At 45.0% G+C, this 22,895-nt stretch overlaps 2 protein-coding genes across 4 annotated transcripts in view; one reads left to right on the forward strand and one right to left on the reverse strand.

Moving 5' to 3' along the window:
• The window catches only part of LOC110500114 (carbohydrate sulfotransferase 11), an 85,058-nt gene extending 79,581 nt beyond the window's left edge, over positions 1 to 5,477 (forward strand). Inside the window, exon 4 of one of the 2 annotated variants that reach the window (XM_021577290.2) lies at positions 136 to 760. In XM_021577290.2, the coding sequence (XP_021432965.1) occupies positions 136 to 760 (625 nt within the window). Of the gene's footprint in view, positions 1 to 135 lie in introns of both variants that reach the window. The other variant, XM_021577289.2, reaches the window with a different exon arrangement.
• A 9,896-nt stretch (positions 5,478 to 15,373) lies between these two features.
• Positions 15,374 to 22,895, reverse strand: part of slc41a2b (solute carrier family 41 member 2b) — a 32,667-nt gene continuing 25,145 nt past the window's right edge. For both annotated transcript variants that reach the window (XM_036957405.1, XM_036957403.1), the window contains exon 11: positions 15,374 to 16,921. In XM_036957405.1, coding sequence (XP_036813300.1) covers positions 16,736 to 16,921 — 186 coding nt within the window. In that variant the 3' untranslated portion in view covers positions 15,374 to 16,735. The remainder of the gene's footprint in view (positions 16,922 to 22,895) is intronic.

Below are 22,895 nucleotides of genomic sequence, written 5' to 3' on the forward strand. Positions count from 1 at the left end.
GTTCCTAATGTTTTCCATACTCAGTGTTTATAACTGCTGTTTCCATGACTACCTCTCTTACTACACTAGATACTCTTCATTGTTTGTGTTGTTTTTAATTCTGTTCCTCATGGTCTTTATTTCTCTCCATCCCAGTGACCCAATGGAGATCCCTTCCAACGAGGCCCACGTCCCGTCCAACCTGAAATATCTGAACCAGTACAGCATTGCTGAGATCAACCACCGCCTCAAGAGCTACCTCAAGTTCCTGTTTGTCCGGGAGCCCTTCGAGAGGCTCGTCTCCGCTTACCGCAACAAGTTCACCCTCAAGTACAACTCCTCCTTCCACCGCCGCTTCGGCACCAAGATCGTCCGCCGCTACCGCAAGGACGCCACGCAGGAGGCGCTGCTCAACGGCGCCGACGTCAAGTTCCGGGAGTTCGCCGAGTATCTTGTCGACCCGGCCACGCAACGCGACGGCCCGCTCAACGAGCACTGGCAGACGGTGTACCAGCTGTGCCACCCCTGTCACATCCACTATGACCTGGTGGGCAAGTACGAAACCCTGGAGGAAGACGCCAAGTACGTTCTGCGGCTGGCGGGGGTGGGCGAGTCGCTGCGCTTCCCGACCTACGCCAAGTCCACCCGCACCACAGACAGCATGACGGCCCAGTTCTTCAGCAACATCAGCTCCCAGCAGCACAGCCAGCTCTTCCAGCTGTATAAACTGGACTTCCTCATGTTCAACTACTCCACGCCAAGCTATCTGCGACTGGACTAACGACTAGAGGACCAGGACTTGACTAGCCAGTTGGGACTCTGGGCACGATCCACTTTTAATAAGAGAAGAAAAAAATAACTGAGAGAGAGGAGAATGGATATTTTTGCGAAAGCTTTATTCAAAAACTGTCGTCACTGTTTCTGGGGGTGAACAGGAAGGGCTGAGGTGAATGGGAGGGATAGAGATTGAGGAAAGGTGCTGGATCCGATTTGATGTGAAAGAGTCTTTGTTATCCAATCAGCATTGTCCTGAAGGTAATAAAGGAGGAAGGGGAGATCCTATACCATGAGAATGCAGGGTTCGGGTGGAGCTGATGTCAGAGGATTTCTAAGAGGGGAAATAGAAGAGAGAAGCAGGGCTCTTGGAGAGTGGTCAATGTGTGTTCTGTATGTAAATGAGTTGGGACTCTTGACCAATTAGGCTGCTTTGGATTTTGCACAGCAAATGGTGACCTCGCATGCACGCGCCCTGGCCCCAAAGCATCATGGGAGCTGAGCTTATTTTATAATGAACAATAACGAAACTCCGTCAAATTGTAAAACACGTCCATGTCCTTCAGTGTGCTGTATCCTGGGTGTGTTTGATAGCACCCACCAATTATACATTTGATAAGTATACTGGCTCTTGGCTCCACCTCAAGCCCTCCTCATTATAGCTGTCTATTGACTCTAAAGACCTCTAGAACCATCAGGTGTAAACAGTGGAGGTACAATTTACAGCCAACCGCTCTAAAGTAGTAGCTATGCTGTCAAGATCGCCATCGTCATAGGTGAAAAGAACTCCTGAGGTTTGCCAGGTGAGGCCTCAGACTCCCACAGCAGGATGTGAAACGGCGGCCTTTTTAGAAAGATGCTGAGCACCCTCAAGGCTTTAAGCCACAGGAAGTGGTCAGAAGGAGAAAAGAAGTGCCGTTGTGAATGGGTTTACCGGATGTGATTGACAGGTGTTAGGGGCCTCCCACTGACCCAGAGAGGAACTGAAGAAGAGATGGCTCGTGTGGCTGTGAAAGGGTTTAAGGGACAGGATCTCATAACCCCGCCCACGCCACGCCCTTAAAACAGGGAGGGCCATAACCCCGCCCACGGGCAATAACCCCCTCCCTCTGCTTCGACGACCAATCATGTATTTTAGTAAATTAAGTCTTTTTTTTTTATGTCTTCGTTTTATTGTCATGAAAACATTGCTGCGAGCAGCAATAAAAAAATATTATTTAAACTGCTTTTACTGCCGGGGGGTGGGTGAGTGGGCGGGTGGGGGGGAAGATTTTAATATTTGTTTTCTTGGCAGATGAACGTTTCAGTAGATTTTTAAAGATAACATTGTTTTTATGAGTTTTGTTTCTCATGTTTTTTTGTCCTGAGTTGCCTCCGGTACACTGTTAATGATAACATTTTAATTTTCTTCCTTTTTTACCAAGGGTGTACAATGTAGTGAAGTCTGTGGCTTTGGTTTCTCTGTGCGTGAGAGCTGGGACTTCCCATGGGATTTAGAGTTATTCCCTCTCTCCCCCTTAGTCAACTGAGTCTGGTGCCAAAGGGTTGGAACACTGCCAATGGCAGAAATGGACTGAGTCAACTCAACTCTTATCAGTACTTTTCGCTACATCCAATAATTTACAAAAATGAAAACATGAACTACAGCATGAGAAAAGTATTCCACATACATATCTACATCGGTAGGCTACTGCTCAGAATCAGAAACAAGAGCAGGGGTTGCCTTGATAATGATCGATAATGGAACCGTCTACCTTTGAGTCTGGCGGTGAAAGTCAGGTCTGTGTTCGCCCTCAGGTGAAAGTGCGGTGTCTAATCATTACTCTGTGTAGTCTATGGGATCGCAGAGAGTCGTATACACAGTGCAGGAGTGGGCAACGGAGGGTGAGAGAAGACAACTTAAGTAGCCAAGCTGGGAGGGAGGGAGTCCGCTTTATTCTTTACACCCCTTTGTCATTCTTCCTCCACTCAGACTTCAAAGAGAGAGGGACGTTTATGCGGAAAGTTGTGTATTTTTATATTGCTAGGTCTGAGCAGAAGTAACAACTGCACAGAAATGATTCACTTCTATATTCATCTGTCCCTCTGACTGTTAGTTTAGACAGGCGGGGTGACTAATGACAAGCTCACCTCATTCTGTCATAGCTTCTAAAATATTGGTGTCAGTTGTGTATGCTTGCATGTGTGTGTCGTTATAATTAGCAACTGGTTTGGAGGAACAAGGTCCTCCACATCTGGCTCTGATAAAGAGGAAGGCTGCTGGTTTGGAGGAACAAGGCCCTCCACATCTGGCTCTGATAAAGAGGAAGGCTACTGGTTTGGCCTACATCTCTGACTGCATCCACTTACAGAAACAATGGGAGCATTCTGAGCTCTCCCTTTCTCTTTCTTTCTTTCTCTCTCTCTCACACACACACACACACACACACACACACACACACACACACACACACACACACACACACACACACACACACACACACACACACAGAGATATTGATGCCACGCAGCCCCTTACTCAGCAGCTGTACTCTAGTGTGTGTTGGTAAGTGAGGTACGGAGGGAGAGGGGGGTTTGGTTGGGTATGGACACATTTAAAACACCACACACTCAGCTTATCTCTAACTGCCTATTTAGCCTCCAAAATGAGACACTTTACCCAAAGGCTTTATGGAGAAACTGTTATGGAGTCCTCTCCTGTGCTCTCCTCTTGACTCCAACCTCTCCCAAAACAGCCCCATATAAAAACAGAAGTGGGTTTTTGGACAGTGTCAGTGATCCCTACCCTCGCAACAGGAAAAGGACTGGCTTCTTATACAAACAGAGCTGTTAAAATCCCACAGAGGCCCAGCCTAACGACCCCTGTGGAAATACTGACCTGATTCAAACATGTTTTATTCTCCACTCTTATTCCATATCCTAGCTCACTCTACCTATAAATCCACCTGAATCCAATTCTGACAAGTCCATTTAGTGTTCCTGTGCTGTATAAGTATTTATTGACGAGTGTACGGGTATATTTATGTTGTTGGAGAACGACGTCTATTGTTGGACTGAATTACATATTTACTGGGTTGCTAAATGCAGAAGCACAGGAAGTGCACACTCCTCTGCACATACGTAAACATATCCACTCTGGGGCCGGGGGTTTCTAGCCAGAGATAAGCATGGATGGGGCAGTTATCTGTCAGTGTTTTTTTTGTGAATAGTTTATCTTTCTGAGATATTCTTATTCAATCAGTATCTGTGCAACAGTAAAAACATCCCCATAATGCCCATGGAACTTCCTTTGTGTTACACATAAAAGGGTCCCCATGATGTTTCCTGCTGTCACAAATTAGCCCTTTGGTACCAACTCTCAGACCATGAGGCTTTTCAGAAATGTTCAAAATATTTCCAACTGTTGAAATCTCTGGAAGGTGGTTAGAGAAGATCTCCCACTCAACTGCACAGAAACCAAAGCCTGGAATGGTAATAGAGCTCTTTTATTTTATTTTTCCCTGTCTTAATTATGTCTTTCTATGTTGTTCTGTTGTATTCCTCTGTCAGCAATACTCCACAGCAGTTTCCACACTTTTCATTGACCTCACAGAAATATAACATATAGATAGAACACAGTTTATGATTATGTCCAATCCATTCTATGTTTGCCTCCTGCATAGCCTACAGTACATGACCACAGGGCACTTCGGTCACCACAGACAGTACCTTTTATACGGTCACCACAGACAGTACCTTAAAGGGTCACCACAGACAGAGTCAATGGGTGCTGAAATGATCTGTGCCTTTTGATTCCTCTCATTGGAGCACATTACTGTCATCTGATTGGTCAGTACACACACACACACACACACACACACACACACACACACACACACACACACCCTCTTCAATTATCAGATTCAAGTTGAAAAACAGCATCCCAATCCCACACACTAACACAGTCATATCACCTGTAGAGAGACTCATGTGACCACATCAAGAGGCTATGCAAATAGAGGGTTTTTGAAACGCTTGCTCTGCTCAGATCTTCCCTCTTCTCCTAAGCCCTCTTCTCCTAAGCCCTCTTCTCCTAAGCCCTCTTCTCCTAAGCCCTCTTCTCCTAAGCCCTCTTCTCCTAAGCCAGATACTGGATGGTTTTCTGTGGCTCTGTGTTGCTCAGAGGTTGTACGTACACCCTTCAAAACCACACCTCAACCCTCAGATCTCTGTGTGCTGGTTTCAGTGTTCTCATCCGTTGCCAAATAGTGAGTGTGTTGAGCTGTGTTCACTTAAACCAATGTTGTTGAGAGTCTAGGCCGGCTCCTCTGCTGTCAGATGCCATGTCATCAGCCAGTGTGTGTGTCGGAGAGGTCACAATGTGCTGTACCAACGAGTGTGTATCTGAGCTGTGTGTGTGTGTGTATTGGAAAGGTCGCTCTGTACTGTACCTGCGAGTAACTTAAGAGTAACTCGAGGAACTCACTCAAACAGGCTACGTTGCATTTATTTATTCATTCCCCAACGACTACTCATAACATTCCTCCTGGCGGTCTCCATGGCAACACACCTGGACTTTTCTCACGGGGCAGACTGTCGGTTCATCATCAAGGCCCTCTCACCAGAAACATGAATAATTGAATATATCGACTGCAGGTAGTGGGAGAGGAGTTGTGATTCCCCAGCAGTGTTCCATGGTTCATTCTGTCTGATGTTTTGACAATAAAATGCCTCAAACAAACCCAGATGCCCCGGACAAATGTGTTTTTTCCACTGTCTGCCTACAAGCAAGTGTGTGAACACAGACACAACAAACACACAACATTCTATATATCAAAACGCTAATCACGCATACATATTTGTCACATTATCACTCGCTGCCCAGTGGTTCCATGGGTATTCTCTGGTTGGCATGGATATTGTCTCGTCAACCCATGGGCACCCCATGCCACCTGATGATTCCAAGCTTGGCGTTCCAAAACATGCCATCTGTTTTGTTTGTGAAAAGCCTGCACATGCCGGTCTGCCAAAACAATTTCCCGCGTTTCCATGGTTACTGAGACATTCTTGTGCTCCATGAAGAATATTCATGTGGTATGTATAACGTACACGCTGTCACGTGTGGTCCACATTGGTAGCTGCTGCTATCTGCGGAGGAACTGAAGTGGAGACGAAAACAAAAGCTCAATCTCCTGTACGAAGAGAATGACCATACATGTGAAGCAGATGGTGGTCCGATGGTAAGTTGCTGACTCAAAACCAAGAGGTTGTGGGTTCAAACCTAACTTCGTGTATGTTTCTGCAACTCTCAAAGTCAAATATGCAAAGACAATGGTAAGAAGTGTGAAGGAGCCGTGTCTCTCTGGCGTGAGGATCTTGAGCCATAAATCTAATCAAATGTTATTTGTCACATGCGCCGAATACAACAGGTGTAGGTAGACCTTACAGTGAAATGCTTACTTACAAGCCCTTAACCAACAATGCAGTTAAGAAAAAAAGTGTTAAGTAAAAAAATTGAAAATAAAAGTAACAAATAATTAAACAGCAGCAGTAAAATAACAATAGCGAGACTATATACAGGGGGTACCGGTACAGTGTCAATGTGTGGCGGCACCGGTTAGCTGAGGTAATATGTACATGTAGGTGTAGTTAAAGTGACTATGCATAGATAATAAACAGAGAGTAGCAGCAGCGTAAAAGAGGGGTCTGGGTAGCCCTTTGATTAGCTGTTCAGGAGTCTTACGGCTTGGGGGTAGAAGCTGTTAAGCCTTTTGGACCTAAACTTTGCACTCCGGTACTGCTTGCTGTGCGATAGCAGAGAGAACAGGGTGGCTGGAGACCTTGACAATTTTTAGGGCCTTCCTCTGACACCGCCTGGTATAGAGGTCCTGGATTGCAGGAAGCTTGGCCCCAGTGATGTACTGGGCCGCACGCACTACCCTCTGTAGTGCCTTGCGGACGGAGGCTGAGCAGTTGCCGTACCAGGCAGTGATGCAACCAGTTCTCGATGGTGCAGCTGTAGGATCTGAGGACCAATGCCAAATCTTTTCAGTCTCTTGAGGGGGAATAGGAATTGTTGTGCCCTCTCCATCCACATCGACAGCAAAGCTGTGGAGAAGGTGAAAACGGACAAACTGAAGTGGTCCACCCACACAGACAGAGTGGTGAAGGTGGCGCAACAGCGCCTCTTCAACCTCAGGAGGCTGAAGAAATTTGGCTCGTCACCTAAGACACTCACAAACATTTACAGATGCACAATCAAGAGCATCCTGTCTGGCTGTATCACCGCCTGGTATGGCAACTGCAATGCCCTTAACTGCAAGGCTCTCCAAAGGGTAGTGCAGAATGCACAATGCATCACTGGGGGCAAACTACCTGCCCTCCAGGACACCTACAGCACCCGATGTCACAGGAAGGCCAAAAACATCATCAAGGACAACAACCACCCGAGCCACTGCCTGTTCACCCTGCTATTATCCAGAAGGCGAGGTCAGTACAGGCGCATCAAAGCTGGGACCGAGAGACTGAAAAACAGCTTCTATCTCAAGGCCATCAGAATGTTAAACAGCCACCACTAGCACAGAGAGGCTGCTGCCAACATACTGACTCAAATCTCTGGCCACTTAAATAAATTGACTTAAAAGATATCACCAGTCACTCTAAATAACGCCACTTTAATAATGTCTACATATCCTACATTACTCATCTCATATGTTTAATACTGTGTTCTAAACCATCTACTGTATCTAGCCTATGCCGCACAGCCATCGCTCATCCATATATTTATATGTACATATTCTTATTCATCCCTTCACATGTGTGAATAAGGTAGTTGTAAATTTGTTAATTCATTTTTAGGTATTACTGCATTGTCGGAACTAGAAGCACAAGCATTTCGCTACACTCGCATTAACATCTGCTAACCCTGTGTATGTGACCAATAAAATGTGATTTGATTCACGAGTGTCTTAGTGTGTTTGACCATGATAGTTTGTTGGTGATGTGGACACCAAGGAACTTGAAGCTCTCAACCTGTTCCACTACAGCCTGGTCGACAATCATCTCCTTTGTCTTGATCACGTTGAGGGAGAGGTTGTTGTCCTGGCGCCACACGGCCAGGTCTCCGACCTCCCTATAGGCTGTCTCATCAATGTTGTTGTGTCATCGGCAAACTTGGTGTTGGAGTCGGTTTAAACGCAGGTGCTGTGTGGTTGCCTTCTGAGGAGTTACGGCCACTTGAGGAAGTGGGTGATTTGAAGGCAGTGTACATTCCTGGGGTGCAATTCCAGAACAGCAAAGAGCAACAGTCATGGATAAAATCTCCTGGAAAAAGCAGACAGTTTTCCCAGGAGATTTCATCTACGACTGCTGCTTTTTGTAGGAGAGGGAACCCCAGCTATTTATCCCACGACACCTACTAGCCTTCCAACCATTACGGTGTGTCAACACCACCACACTCAAGAGCCGAGCCTGGGATTGAACCTACAACCCTGTGTACTAGAGGCGAGATCGTTACCTGGAGAGCCAGTGGCTCTTTCACACTCAGAACACTTATCTCTGTAAATTTGTCATGAAGAAATAGAAACTAGCTAAGGATCTAATGACAGATACATTTGACAAACTGTGAAAGCAGAATTATAACTGGTGTATAGTTGCTGCTATGCTGATGAATCAACCAAATGCTGAGTCACTGAGGCATCTGCTATTTATCGCACCCTGTAGTTCACAAAGGGGACTTTCTCAATGTCAACAGCTTGGTTTGAATCCACCCCAATATGGCCACTTGTTCCAGTGCATGTATACAGCCTGCTCTCTGTGGAAAGGTCCTGATCTCTCTCATTATACAGACATTGTGGTCAGCACAGTGGTTCCTTTCAAGTGGGCACCTTTGAAGAAATGGCCAGGGCCACGGAATCTATAAAAAAAAACTTGAGTTGGAAAGTTCTCATCCCTCTCTCGCCACAGATCAGTCTTTCGTTAATAAAAACACAGTACTGTCTGCTACCACCTTTCTAAACTACATATCAACCTACCCACCCAGAGAACTACAACGCAATACGTTATGCATGAAACTTACTGCCACTGTAAATTCCACCACCTGCTTTTTCCAAGACATGAAATAAGTTAATATTCCCATTCTAAAACATCCAGCATCTCTCCACATACAGAGGCCTTTATCCAATCCTGTCAGAAATGCATCCAGCATCTCCCCACAAAGAGGCATTTCTCCACTCCTGTAAGAAATGCATCCAGCATCTCCCCACAAAGAGGCATTTCTCCACTCCTGTCAGAAATATATCCAGCATCTCCCCACATAGAGGCATTTCTCCACTCCTGTCAGAAATACATCCAGCATCTCCCCACAGAGGCATTTCTCCACTCCTGTCAGAAATACATCCAGCATCTCCCCACAGAGGCATTTCTCCACTCCTGTCAGAAATACATCCAGCATCTCCCCAGAGGCATTTCTCCACTCCTGTCAGAAATACATCCAGCATCTCCCCACAGAGGCATTTCTCCACTCCTGTCAGAAATACATCCAGCATCTCCCCACAGAGGCATTTCTCCACTCCTGTCAGAAATACATCCAGCATCTCCCCACAGAGGCATTTCTCCACTCCTGTCAGAAATACATCCAGCATCTCCCCACAGAGGCATTTCTCCACTCCTGTCAGAAATACATCCAGCATCTCCCCACAGAGGCATTTCTCCACTCCTGTCAGAAATACATCCAGCCTATTTCCACGGCCCTGCCTTCTCATTGGTTATAAACCCTGTCATTAGAGGGAGGCTGCTGACAGTGGCACATCAGGGGAGGGTGTGTGTGTTCATGTGTAGGGAAGGGAAGTTAACAGCTGCTGTGTCCATGTGAGCGGTGTCACTGTGGTTATCTGTGGTTTGGGAGAGTGCATGTAATCAGTTGGGGCTTTATTTATGCTTAAAAGGCAAATACACCACCTGACAAAGTGTTGCATCACCGCAGGTCTCCGAAACAATCTCTCCATCTATTTATGCTGTTCTCTGTCACTCTGTGTATCTCATGGCTGTGTCCCCCTCAGGCTTCCATACGTTGCCACACACGCAGATGTGTGATTCCCACCTCAAATTAATGTTCCCCACCCAGCCGGTGGCTATCACTTTCTCCCTCTTTCTGGGTTTCTTGCCGAATGAGACTGATTGGGGTCTAAGTAAAGAAGAATGGATTGGTGTTTCACTTCCTCAGTAGAGCGAATGTACTACGCTGAGCCATCGGGCCCTGCTCACAACATCATTGATTCCTCCCAGTCCCCCTCAGTGACATAGCCAGTATAAAACCTACTGTAGACCTAAGGTTCAGAGGCGATAAAGACACGGCTAGATTAAGAACCAGGCCGGCAGTAGACAAGAAATACTTGAGCTCTTCTTTTTTGAACTCTTGTCAACAGCACAGTTCAGAAGGCTAACCCTGGCGTCTGACGCCACTCCATCAGTCACCAAGGAATCTCACCCCTGGGTGGCAGGAATCTCTCAGTTTACTTCCCTTCCTCCGTGTCTCCTTCCTACTAGTTATTTCCCCTCTCCAACCCATCCCTCTCTCTCTCTCTCTCTCTCCAGTCATAGTAGTAAAACATATGATAACAACAATGATTATCATTTTAATAACCCTCATTAGGTTTAGTCCTGACAGTCTTGATTATCTCCCACTGCAACACTGGGCCAATCGAGTTTCCATATAGGCACACTCTGAACACCCCATCACTAGAGAAAATAATCAGAGGGGGGGTGGGGGGGGGGGATGATCTGTTTCCTATTAGCTTCCAGTGTGAATCAGCTATTGTTTTCTGTTTAGTTAGGGCAGTAAGCCCGGGGGCCACATAGGTCCGCTGGGACTACTGGAGGGGCCACAGATGACCCCTGTATTAGGTTTCAATTTCATGGTCCCCCTGGTGTAGACCGTACCCCTTTTTCCAAGCCATAGTCAAACCTGTCAACTCAAACCCCTCCCCGCACCCCTCTCTGTCCCCGTGCCCAATACAAGGTTCAGCACCCCTTGTTAACACCAGAGTGTCTAGACATCAACAGAGGCACACTGTTACATGCCCACAGAATACTGCACATACTACACAAAGAAACACAGAAAAAACATACAGAGGCTGCTCACTTACATTCTCAGACAGTAGTGTGTGTGTGTGTGTGTGTGTGTGTGTGATGCAGTCATACAGTACATGATTCCTCTCTGTAGCCAGGCAGAGACATGGGCCAACATTGGAGACCTCATAAAAACCACCTAGTGTAATAAATGTCTAACATCTTAACTCAACAGTAACACAGTGGGAGTTCACTCTCTCAACCATCTGATGTTCACTTTTTGCAACTCCTCATTTTTTTCCTAATGCAGACATTTTGTTTTAACCCTATGCTGTCACAATAACATTATCCATGCTCGACAACTACAGTAGTTCAGATAGATCACATCCTGATTCCCTACTCTCTCCTATACAGTATAGACAGGAGGTGGAGAGACAGCCAAGAGTAATTCAGTGTTCTGGGGTCTCAGGAGGTCCTGCTCTGGTCGTTAAGCCACACGGTTCTGACACTTCAGAGACTCTCCTCGACAACCATGAAAATCTGCTCTTTAAGGGGCAGACAAGCGCGCAACACAACCATGAAAATACACAAGCAGCAAATCTGCTCTTTAACTACTTAGTCAAGCCCTTCCGACTTCACTGAGAAAGAACAAAAACACAGCAAAATGAAGGCGTATTACGGTACATGGGTTAACGTAGCATGGTATCAGAACTGTCAAATATGAAGAGATAATAGAAATCCATTGGATAGACTTAGTCCTAGGGTGGCAAAGGGTCGGAAACTTTCTGGTAAGTCTCCAGATTTTTGGGGGAAATTTTCCATGGGAAGTTTACACCCTGGAATTTGGGGAATTTTGCTTAAATTCATCAATATAACAGCTTATAACAGTGAACCTTTTTTTGTGGGATACACAAGGAAATTCAAGGTTTTGTGGCATATTTTGGTTAAACTATCCCCAATTCAATGGAATTGCAACCCTCTGCATGCACAGTGCATTCTTCCATCACATGTACAGCTGATTCTCAAGATCTTGCACACTAATGAGATGCTATTGAACCCACACTACTACACTGTCTGAGCCAAGGACTACATGCTTTCTGCTAAGTTTTGATTACAGTACTGGGTGGGGTGAATATATTCTATAGGACATACATTCTTTTTTTTTAACTAGTAAATAGTAGCCTACAGCAAAGTGTGTTTAATTCATTTAGACCTTGTGAACTAGTTTTTGCTACCATGTGTGTTGTTAATTCACCCGTTTCCATACATGTTTCATTTAAAAAAACGTATCTTACAAAAGGAGTCGTTTAATCTAACCGCTTAACTATTTATCTGTACATGGAATTGTATTTGCTGTTTCTTTTTACAATTATTTTTCTAATCTTTACAGGAAAATGCCACGGGTGCCATCTGATGTGTGGGGACATTTCACTGCAGCTAAAAACTGTGTACACTTGCAAATACTGTGCCAAATCATATGTGAAGAAAGCAACAAAGACGCATCTGGCCAAGTGCATAAAGTCCCCTCAGCGCTTACGACAAGAAACCTCTGACAAAAGTCCCTCTACTTCTATTCCAGGTGAAAATTATTAAATTGGACACCTTATCGATAGCAACAGCTCATGGTCCTCCTGGAATCAGAAGTTTTTTTTGACTCAATGGAGAAACGTAGTCAGAGAAATGCTGATGAATGTCTTGCTCGAGCTGTGTATGCAACTGGTCCACCTCTGATGCACACAGGCAATGTGTATTGGAAGAGATTTCTTAATGTTCTTTGCCCAGCATACACCCCTCCAACCAGACATGCTTTATCTACTAATTTGCTGGATGCATAGTTCAACAGAGTTCAAGTGAAGGTCAAGCGATTCATAGAGAATGCTGACTGTATTGCAATCCTCTCTGATGGGTGGTCAAATGTTCGTGGGCAAGGAATAATTAATTACATCATCTCCACCCCTCAACCAGTATTCTACAAGAGCACAGACACAAGGAGACAACGGACACACCGGTCTCTACATTGCAGATGAGCTGAAGGCTGTCATCAATGACCTTGGACCACAGAAGGTATTTGCACTGGTGACAGACAATGCTGTGAACATGAAGGCTGCTTGGTGTAAAGTGGAGGAGACCTACCCTCACATCACACCCATTGGCTGTGCTGCTCATTCATTGAATCTGCTCCTCAAGTACATCAAGGCACTGAAAACAATGGATACAGAGCCAAGGTTAGGTATGTGAAGGGTCATCAAGTTATAGCAGCAATCTACCTCACCAAATAAAGTGAGAAGAATAAGAGCACCACATTGAAGCTGCCCTGCAACACTCGTTGGGGTGGTGATGTCATCATGTTTGACAGTCTCCTGGAGGGGAAGGAGTCTCCATGAAATGGCCGTATCAGTCTGCCAATATGGACAGCCCCATCAAGAGAAGCCTCCTGGATGATTTGTTTTGGGAGAGAGTGGTAAGCAGTCAAACCTATAGTAGTAGCCATTGCACAGATTGAGGGAGACAATGCCATCCTGTCTGATGTTCAGACTCTGCTTGCAGATGTAAGAGAAGAAATCCGTACTTCCCACTTCACTGTTGCTCCAAGCAGAGGAAACTGCAGTTCTGAAATATACCAAAAAGCGTACGTTGGACTCCAAGTATGCTGGCAAGAGCATCCTGTCTGGTGCAGAGATCAACAAGGCCTATGGTGTCATCACTACCGTGTCTCACAACCTCACAACCAGGCCTGGATGAGGGCAAGGTTCTTGGCAGTCTGGCGAAGTACACTTCCAAGCAAGGGCCTTGGGATGGAGATGCAATATAGCAACCGTGCCAACATATCTCATCAGCCACCTGGTGGAAGGGACTTTGTAGATCTGAGGCTCTTTCCCCTGTTGCCTCCATCATCTCCAAACCCCACCAACATCAGCCTCAGAGCGCAACTGGTCCTTGTTTGGGAACACAGAGCCCAAAGCACGCAACAGGCTGACCAATACAAGGGTTGATAAAATTTGCCCGGATGGCCACCAATTTAGGCTTTTTGAGCCTGACAACGAGCCATCCTCAACAAGGTTGGAAAGTGACAGCGAACATGGAAGCCTGAGAGGAAGACAACCAAAGCTTTAGCTTGTAGACTATCATTTTACAGATGTATGTTGAAAATGTTTTTGGGAGATGCGATGGATCATTAGGGATCATTCAATATTCCCTTTTGTTGTTCAGTGAAATCATCCCATGTGAAGAGTCAACTCATTTAATTAAAGTTAAATCCGTAACAATTTTTTTCTTTCTTTCTTTCTAGGATTTAATCATGTCTACATATGGTAAGGTGAAATATTTATGTTTCTGTCTCCATATGATATGGTAAATATATCCAATGTAAAAAAACAGCTACATTTAAATTGTATTAATATTTGTTTGCATACATTTCCGTTAATTCCCACAAAAAGTTTCCACCTCAGAATATTCCCCAAAATGTGCAACCCTATTTATGCCTAGTTGGAACTAAAAGGTGGAGGTGGTTGGAACGCTTCTCACCATCAGATCTAAGTATTGGTCAGACAACGGACTGTGATGCATTCAGAAACAAGCACTAAAGGTTCATGTTCTGATCTTTCCCAGGAGAGGGTTAAGGACTACTGCTCAAGCGCATCTTTGATGTCCAGAACCAGATAATATATCTTTCTTTTGCCATGCAACTCCATTTGCAAGGCGTCTGAATGTAGAGATACTATAATATATACAACTGTTTCACCACTGTCGGACTGAGTCCATACGCTGTTATTCAAATGTTTTTCTCTTTCCAACTCTATGCCAAGTAATACTTCAGCAATTACAGTAAACCCTTCTTCAAACGTCCAATGAATTTTATAATCGTAATCTGACGCGACACCTTTCAAACTAAATCCCCTAATATGTATAACAGCTCTACAGAGGCAGATCAGCCTGTAGGTGACATAGCCAAGCTATCATAACCTCACACACCAGTTGATATGATTTGGCATTTTTAATATTAGTGTCCACCCAAAGGAGCATGTAACGTCAACATGTCTCTGGGGGTGCTGTTCCCACCTCTTGGTCTCTCACATCTGAAAGAGAGAGCTCTGAGAAATAAAGAATGGTTAGAGAGTGAGCGGAAGGGAATGAGAGAAGTAGTGAGAAGACATAATGAGACGGAAGCAGTGACAGTAAGAGGGAAGACGTGTGTGTGTGTGTAGGCATGTTCATCGAGTGGAGGTCATGAAAGGTGAAATACCACACTGGTGTTACCATGGAGACTGGGGGAGATAGACACAGTGATTGTCCAGTGATCTCCTGAGGGCATCCAAAGAGCACACAATATATTTCTACCACAGTGTGGCAGACTTCAATCATAACATTGCTTTACTGCAGAGAAGTGTCGGTATACACGGATTTGTCTCAATCGGAGCTGATCTTGTCCTTCCCTGTCTACAGGCATTTCATCCTAAACCTCTTTAGACAAGAGCTTTGACTGAACAACCACTAATACTACAACATCCAATTAACCTCTCTGAGGGACCAGCAAATCTTCACTTAGTATAATCACACATTTGTAAGCAGCTTATTCATGCTGGACGTTTATTTATTTATTAAACATTTCTATGAGTCACAAAAAGGTCATTCGTTTCCGAGAACAGATTGTGAATATGAAAACAACAAACCCTTTAAACAGCACATTATCAGAAGGTTAGAAAACAACAGAGCCAACAGAAAACTAAAGGAATATGGCATCAGAAAGAATAACATCTCATCACCCTGTGAATCTCCGCAGGCACATTTCATTGGAATATCAACGGCAGAGAGCCACCGTAGTGAACATACGTACGTACGTGTAAACAGAGTGCGTGGATTGTAAACGTCCACGGTCAAAACCACATGATCGCACGGGACCTGACTGTATAACGCCAGAATAGTACCTACTCTGTGTGACTGGACCGCCATTATTTATTTTTATATTAGAGATAGAGATAGAGAGAGAGAAGCGAGAGAAAGAGCAAAGAATCAGTCCCTCAAGAGGTATAAAAATAGCAGGTATCCAATACATTCCTTTGAGTACCGTTAACTGTCACGATCAGGCTGCTGTCCCCAATTCTATTTGTCCTTGTCATGCAAAACCAAACTAAGGGTACAGATGGCCACATGAAAGCCCAAACAGATAAACAACTGAGGTTCAATCTGTGACTGACCTTAATGAGAGACTATATGAAGTGCATCCAAAGAGAGTGAGATGCATATCGTCTGGGCTGAGAGTAGACTCAGTGCTCTGGTATAGACTATATAAAGCTTTAGACCAGGGGAAGGCAATACTAGTCTGTAACAACAGCATAGTGTGCAGGCTTTTGTTCCATCCCAGCTCTAAAACAGCTGATCCAGCAACTAACCCTGCAAACCCTGGCCCCAGCTGTCCAGGGCCAGTTGTGTACCTCCTGTAACCTGGCCTTTCTCCACCCTGTCTGTCCATGTGTCTCCCTTCTGTCAGGAATAAACACCGCAGCCTGTAGATCTCACTAACTGAAGGCTTCCAGCTATATGTGCAGTGTCCACTGGATATAAGTGACTTGTTGCAACGAAACAACAACAGTCAAATCTCTTAATAAATTGCACTGTAAGAAGCATATGATTTTTAGAATGCAATGCAATTGGTTGAATGGAAAAAAGGAACCAGATGCAGAGAAATGTCTTTCCAAATAATAGTTTTCTTCCAAATGAACATCTGTAGCTCCTCATTGGCTCAATCAGCATAGTGTTAAGTGCTACTCTGCCCAATAGGAAAGGCAGAGGAATGTTCCAGCGACCAATAGCTGAGCGAGGCAAACCGCCTAAACGGCAACAACCGCGCATGGCATAATAGGAGGAGAAGGGGTAGGGGTTCTGGGTTGGGGTAGAGGCACGGGCGTGACCCCTCCACCAGGGATCAGGGGTCATCTCAGTCACCCACGTCGCTGTCCTGGTCACCGATGTACCACAGGAATTGGAAGCTGAGGGCCAGGAGAGCGGTGCCCAGGAGGTCGCCCAGGGCGGTCAGGTAGGGGATGGAGAAACTGTCTGGGTCTTTACCACTACGCCACATAGAGTACACCATCCAGTCTGCTATACACAGCAACAGGAACACCTGAGAGAGAGACACACAGAGAGAGAGAGAGAGTTTAATATACAGAATGAGTTTACTGTACATAATGTAAATCTGCACAAGAGAAACAAGTGTGAGAGAGCTGTTAGCTTAAAGTTAGTTCGCTTAAAGACCACACAGCAACACAATTACCATCACACATGTAAATCAATGTAAGCTATTCCTGATTGCAAAAACCCAATTGTTTGCTATGCAAGACATCACACCCCCAATATAAAACAGATGCACACATACGCACGTGATTCACAAAGCACAGTGGCGTCCCACCGAGAAGTTGAAGCGAGTAAAACAAATTGCGCAAAAATCCACATTACACACCTCTTCACAGATATTTTCTAAGAAACACCATGGAAACAAAGAAAACTGAGCTGAAGAGGAATATGAGAGAGAGAGAGCGAGAGCGAGAAGCGCTGGGCCATTGTGATTTAGAGAAAAGAAACTGTCTGCCAGTGGTTGGTGTTATTCCTGTTTCACTGTCCAAAAAACAAAGAGCTTGAAACACTGCCCACTGCAATTAGCCCAACCAGAGACAGAGGGGCAGTATGACAGCTATAGTATAAGGAATAAAACTAAGCATTCGACTGATAACCATATGTAAAGGAAAACAAGGAGAAATCTAATGTTACCGGCAGCAAATACATTATAGGGAAATGGATCATTTCAAACACCGAAATCATAAGAAGCATATACCAAACATGTCTTGGGATAAAGAGGGATAATAACGTGTGTGTTTCATAGGTGTGTCTGAATTCCTCGGTCCATCTAGGATGATGGCTTTGAGATGTCTGTCTCTATGCAGAACGTGTTATGTATGGAAACCCCCAAGGGTCACGCGACAGTCTATTTGTCTCTTCACACATAGTGGGTAGCATGCAAAGTAGGTAGCCTGAAATAACACTGACTTTACTCCTTGTGACAGAGCAGTGAATCAAACACTTTCTCTTAAGGCCCTCTCTGCTTGTCGCAGTCTATCAAGGGAATCTTCTTTCCCCTCTGTCCTTTTATTGAGTGTCACTGTCCACCAAATACCCCTTCAACACACTCACTCACTCACTCGACACAGACAATAAAACAGAATAGTTTACAAACTCTCCCCAAATCGCTTTGACTAAATACGTTTTAGAAGACAAAATCAACAGACAGACACAACCAGAGAACGACGTCAAACCTCCCCTCCCCTTCCACAGTTTTAACTAGAGCCGTCTAATCAATGCAGAGAAGAGAGCAGAGGAGAAGACTCTCCAGAATGGAACCAGACACTGTTTGATGTCCTGCGGCTGGATGGGATCCTGCATCAGTCCTTTGTCTCCATCTTTCTAATTAAAAAGATTTACACAGGAAACGCTTTGAATGTGTTTGGTCTAAAGTGAGTGTCTTTAAATGAGTTTGTTTTCAAGTGTGTGCTTTGAATACATTAGCTTTGAAAACTGATGTGAAATGCCAGAAGAATGAATGAGCAACAGAAACATACCTGTCTGATACCTCTTTCCCCCTGCCATCCCTTTTCACACAAGCCAATTCTGGCTAGACAGTACTTTGTCCATCCTGGAGCACATAACCAAGTTGCAGGCTAAGGTGACATTTAGGTGTTCTGTATCGTAATCGCTCCTCCATCACCCCATCTGACAAACTAACCTTGATTCAGATGAGCATCCTACCATGCTAGATTAGGGAGACGTAATATACAGATCGGCCAGTAACGGTGCTCAAGTGGCTAGATGTTCTTTACCATTCGGCCATCAGATTTGCCACAAATGCTCCTTACAGGAGACATCACTGTGATCTACACTCCACTGTTAACTGGCCATTTCTTCACACTCAACGCAAGATCCACTGGTTGATGCTCATTTACAAAAATAGGTTGAGGTTTTTTAAGATTTAAAAACAAAAAGGAGGCACACACCTGTCTATATAAGAAGGTCCCACAGTTGACAGTGCATGTCAGGGCAAAAACAAAGCCATGGGGGTCGAAGTAATTGTCCGTAGAGCTTCGAGACAGAATTGTGTCGAGGCACAGTTCTGGGGAAGGGTATCAAAATGTCTGCAGCATTGAAGGCCCCCAAGTACACAGTGTCCTTCATCATTCTTAAATCAAAGAAGTTTGGAACCATCAAGACTCTTCCTAGAGTTGTCCACCCACTCAAACTGAGCTATCGAGGGAGAAGGGGCATGGTCAGGGAGGCGACCCAGAACACGATGGTCACTCTGACATGGCTCTACAGTTCCTCTGTGGAGATGGGAGAGTGGCCAGACCACCAATCAGGCCTTTGTGGTAGTGGCCAGACAGAAGCCACTCCTCAGTAAAAGGCACATGACAGCTAGCATGATGGTGGCAGCATCATGCTGTGGGGATGTTTTTCAGCGGCAGGGACTGGAAGACTAGTCAGGATCGAGGGAAGGACTTCAGACTAGGGTGGCGTCTGGCAACGTCTCCCATCTTAACTTACAGAACGTATTCTGCCAAAAGGTCTAAAGGAGGGGGTCATGACCATCTCCCCCTCATATCTCTACGCAGCACCTACAGGAACCAATGATTGTATGAGACAAGATGCACAATTCAAGGCTCTGTGTTCAGAGAACAAAATGTTCCTTCACTCTAGCGATCTACTTTGATCTAACGAACTGTGGAAGACATTGATGATCCTGGATGGACCTCTCTGTACTGTTTGTGTCAGGCTTGAAAAGTGGGAAAGGCACAGACGGATTTGCATGAAGCCATCTCTGAAACCACTGAAGCCCCATTTAAAGAATCCTACCAAGGAAAGTGTGGGAAAGCAAGGGGATTTCTCAAAAGTAGAGGGAGACAGGGATAGAGGTTGAATTCTCAGAGAGAACACACAGTTCTTAGTAGAGGGCAGAGTCGAGTGCAGCAACTGAGGGTGTGAGTGTGTACTGGGGTTAGAGAGCACGAGAGAGAGAGAGGGAGGCTGCTGACTGGGAGATAACACCTTGAGCAAACACAGCAGGGGGAACTTTCCACTCCTCCGAGAGAGAAAAGCCTGAACAGGCACTGTACACTGGGGCTGCTCACAAGCATAGGGCAACACGTCTAGTTACATGGCCACAGAAACATTTATAAGTGATTTAGGACCAGCAGTTTAGTTCGAAAGATTCCACTGTCCTCTTTGTGTTAACGGGAGTGCAGAGATACAGTGGGGCAAAAAAGTATTTAGTCAGCCACCAATTGTGCAAGTTCTCCCACTTAAAAAGATGAGGCCTGTAATTTTCATCATAGGTACACTTCAACTATGACAGACAAAATGAGAAAAAAAATCCAGAAAATCACATTGTAGGATTTTTTATGAATTTATTTGCAAATGATGGTGGAAAATAAGTATTTGGTCACCTACAAACAAGCAAGATTTCTGGCTCTCACAGACCTGTAACAACTTCTTTAAGAGGCTCCTTTGCACTCCACTCGTTACCTGTATTAATGGCACCTGTTTGAACTTGTTATCAGTATAAAAGACAGCAGTCCACAACCTCAAACAGTCACACTCTAAACTCCACTATGGCCAAGACCAAAGAGCTGTCAAAGGACACCAGAAACAAAATTGTAGACCTGCACCAGGCTGGGAAGACTGAATCTGCAATAGGTAAGCAGCTTGGTTTGAATAAATCAACTGTGGGAGCAATTATTAGGAAATGGAAGACATACAGGACCACTGATAATCTCCCTCGATCTGGGGCTCCACGCAAGATCTCACCCCGTGGGGTCAAAATTATCGTCGTGTTTGGAGGACAAAGAATGCTGAGTTGCATCCAAAGAACACCATACCTACTGTGAAGCATGGGGGTGGAAACATCATCCTTTGGGGCTGTTTTTCTGCAAAGGGACCAGGACGACTGATCCGTGTAAAGGAAAGAATGAATGGGGCCATGTATCGTGAGATTGAGTCAAAACCTCCTTCCATCAGCAAGGACATTGAAGCTGAAACGTGGCTGGGTCTTTCAGCATGACAATGATCCCAAACACACCGCCCGGGCAAGGAGTGACTTCGTAAGAAGCATTTCAAGGTCCTGGGGTGGCCTAGCCAGTCTCCAGATCTCAACCCCATAGAACATCTTTGGAGGGACTTAAAAGTCTGTGTTGCCCAGCAACAGCCCCAAAACATCACTGCTCTAGAGGAGATCTGCATGAAGGAATGGGCCAAAATACCAGCAACAGTGTGTGTAAACCTTGTGAAGACTTACAGAAAACGTTTGACCTCTGTCATTGCCAACAAAGGGTATATAACAAAGTATTGAGATAAACTTTTGTTATTGACCAAATACTTATTTTCTACCATAATTTGCAAATAAATTCATAAAAAATCCTACAATGTGATTTTCTGGATTTTTCCCCCTAATTTTGTCTGTCATAGTTGAAGTGTACCTATGATGAAAATTACAGGCCTCATCTTTTTAAGTGGGAGAACTTGCACAATTGGTGGCTGACTAAATACTTTATTGCCCCACTGTACATGTTCTCAGACAAACAGGGTATTTTTCACTTTACAGCAGGCATGGCGGGGGGGGGGGGGGGGGGGGGACTGCATCACATATAAATAAAATAAATCCTACTTTATTTAAGATGAATTGAAACAAACTTTTAATGTCACAGAGAGATTACCAGATCTCCTTACTAAAGGGCCTTTAAAATAGTAATTTTTCACACTGCCTTCTCTACACAACTGACACTTAGTTATGACATTAAAAGTCATATTAGGTGATTGAAAGGGGTGATGATCAGAGGGGCAGAGTTTTCCCCACTTATATTATTACTCGGGCAGAAGTATGGACAGAGTTCCTCAGCTCTCCTTACAGTTCCCACACACAGATCACTGATCTCGGCACAGTCCTTGGTGGGTGGAGGGGTGTAGAGGGATGGAAATCTCTGGAGGAGGTGGTCCTCAGTGTGTGAGAGCTGCTCCACCTCAGTGCTTCTACTCTGTAGCTCAGTATTTCCTGCTCTTTAATGAGCCCTTCAGCCTGCCTCTCTCCTCTGCTCCCCCTCAATCACCTTAATGAGCTCAGCCTGGCTTCTCTCAATGGAGAGCACCAGAGCAGTGAAGACCTGTACACTGTGAAATCTCTCTCTCTCTTGCCGAGATCTACTCTTTGATCTCCTGAACATTCCTCAGTCTCTCCTGGAACATCTACTGAACCTCTGCCTCAGTCTTCCTCAGTTTAGCCTTCCTCTCTCCATACTCTTCCTCTAGAGGGACAGTGTCACGAGGCCTGCTTTCAAGCACGACACAAACACACGTCTGGTCAATTCTACAGAACTGCTCCAGGAGTCTGTCGTGCTTCTTACACAGCCTGTATTCCAGGTTCTCCACAGGGTTGATCAGAGGTCTGACACACCAGACAGGACTTCAGAGCCTTGAGCTTCTTCCACGTGCAGAAGTCACAGGACACTTCTCCGGGCTTGGCAGGGGACTCATCTTTACCTCTGACTCTCATCGTCTTAAAATGCATCTACAATCTCTCTGAATATTGTGTTGACAGGAAGCTCAGGTTCTCTGTAGAACTTATCCTTACATAAATGACACTGGTTCAGGCCATTGGTATCCCAGCATCCTCTGATACAGGCCTTGCAGAAGTTGTGTCCACATGGAATAGACTGGCTCAGTGAACACATCCAGACAGACAGGGAAAAATATAAACTAATTCTCTAAAGGTTGACCATTACAGTTATAAAAAGGCTTTAACCAACCAAATATAAGAAAACAGGAGAAGCCATGTTCATAGCAAAGTTCAATAGATCTTGTAAAACATTGAGTATCTGTTGGTGTTGATGCTGTTCTTACTGCCCTTAGAGAACCACAGGAATAAAAGACACTGCGTAGTTGTAAAGAGATTTCTGAAGAACTGGAAAGTTTAGTTGTGTCTGACAGAAGTATCTCCACTTTACTTTTACTTCAGCATAGAGATGTCAATAGCCCCCCTCTTTGCCGGTCTGTCTGCTTATGGC

The sequence above is a fragment of the Oncorhynchus mykiss genome, chromosome 21 (assembly GCF_013265735.2).
Source record: "Oncorhynchus mykiss isolate Arlee chromosome 21, USDA_OmykA_1.1, whole genome shotgun sequence".
NCBI classification, from domain to species: domain Eukaryota; kingdom Metazoa; phylum Chordata; class Actinopteri; order Salmoniformes; family Salmonidae; genus Oncorhynchus; species Oncorhynchus mykiss.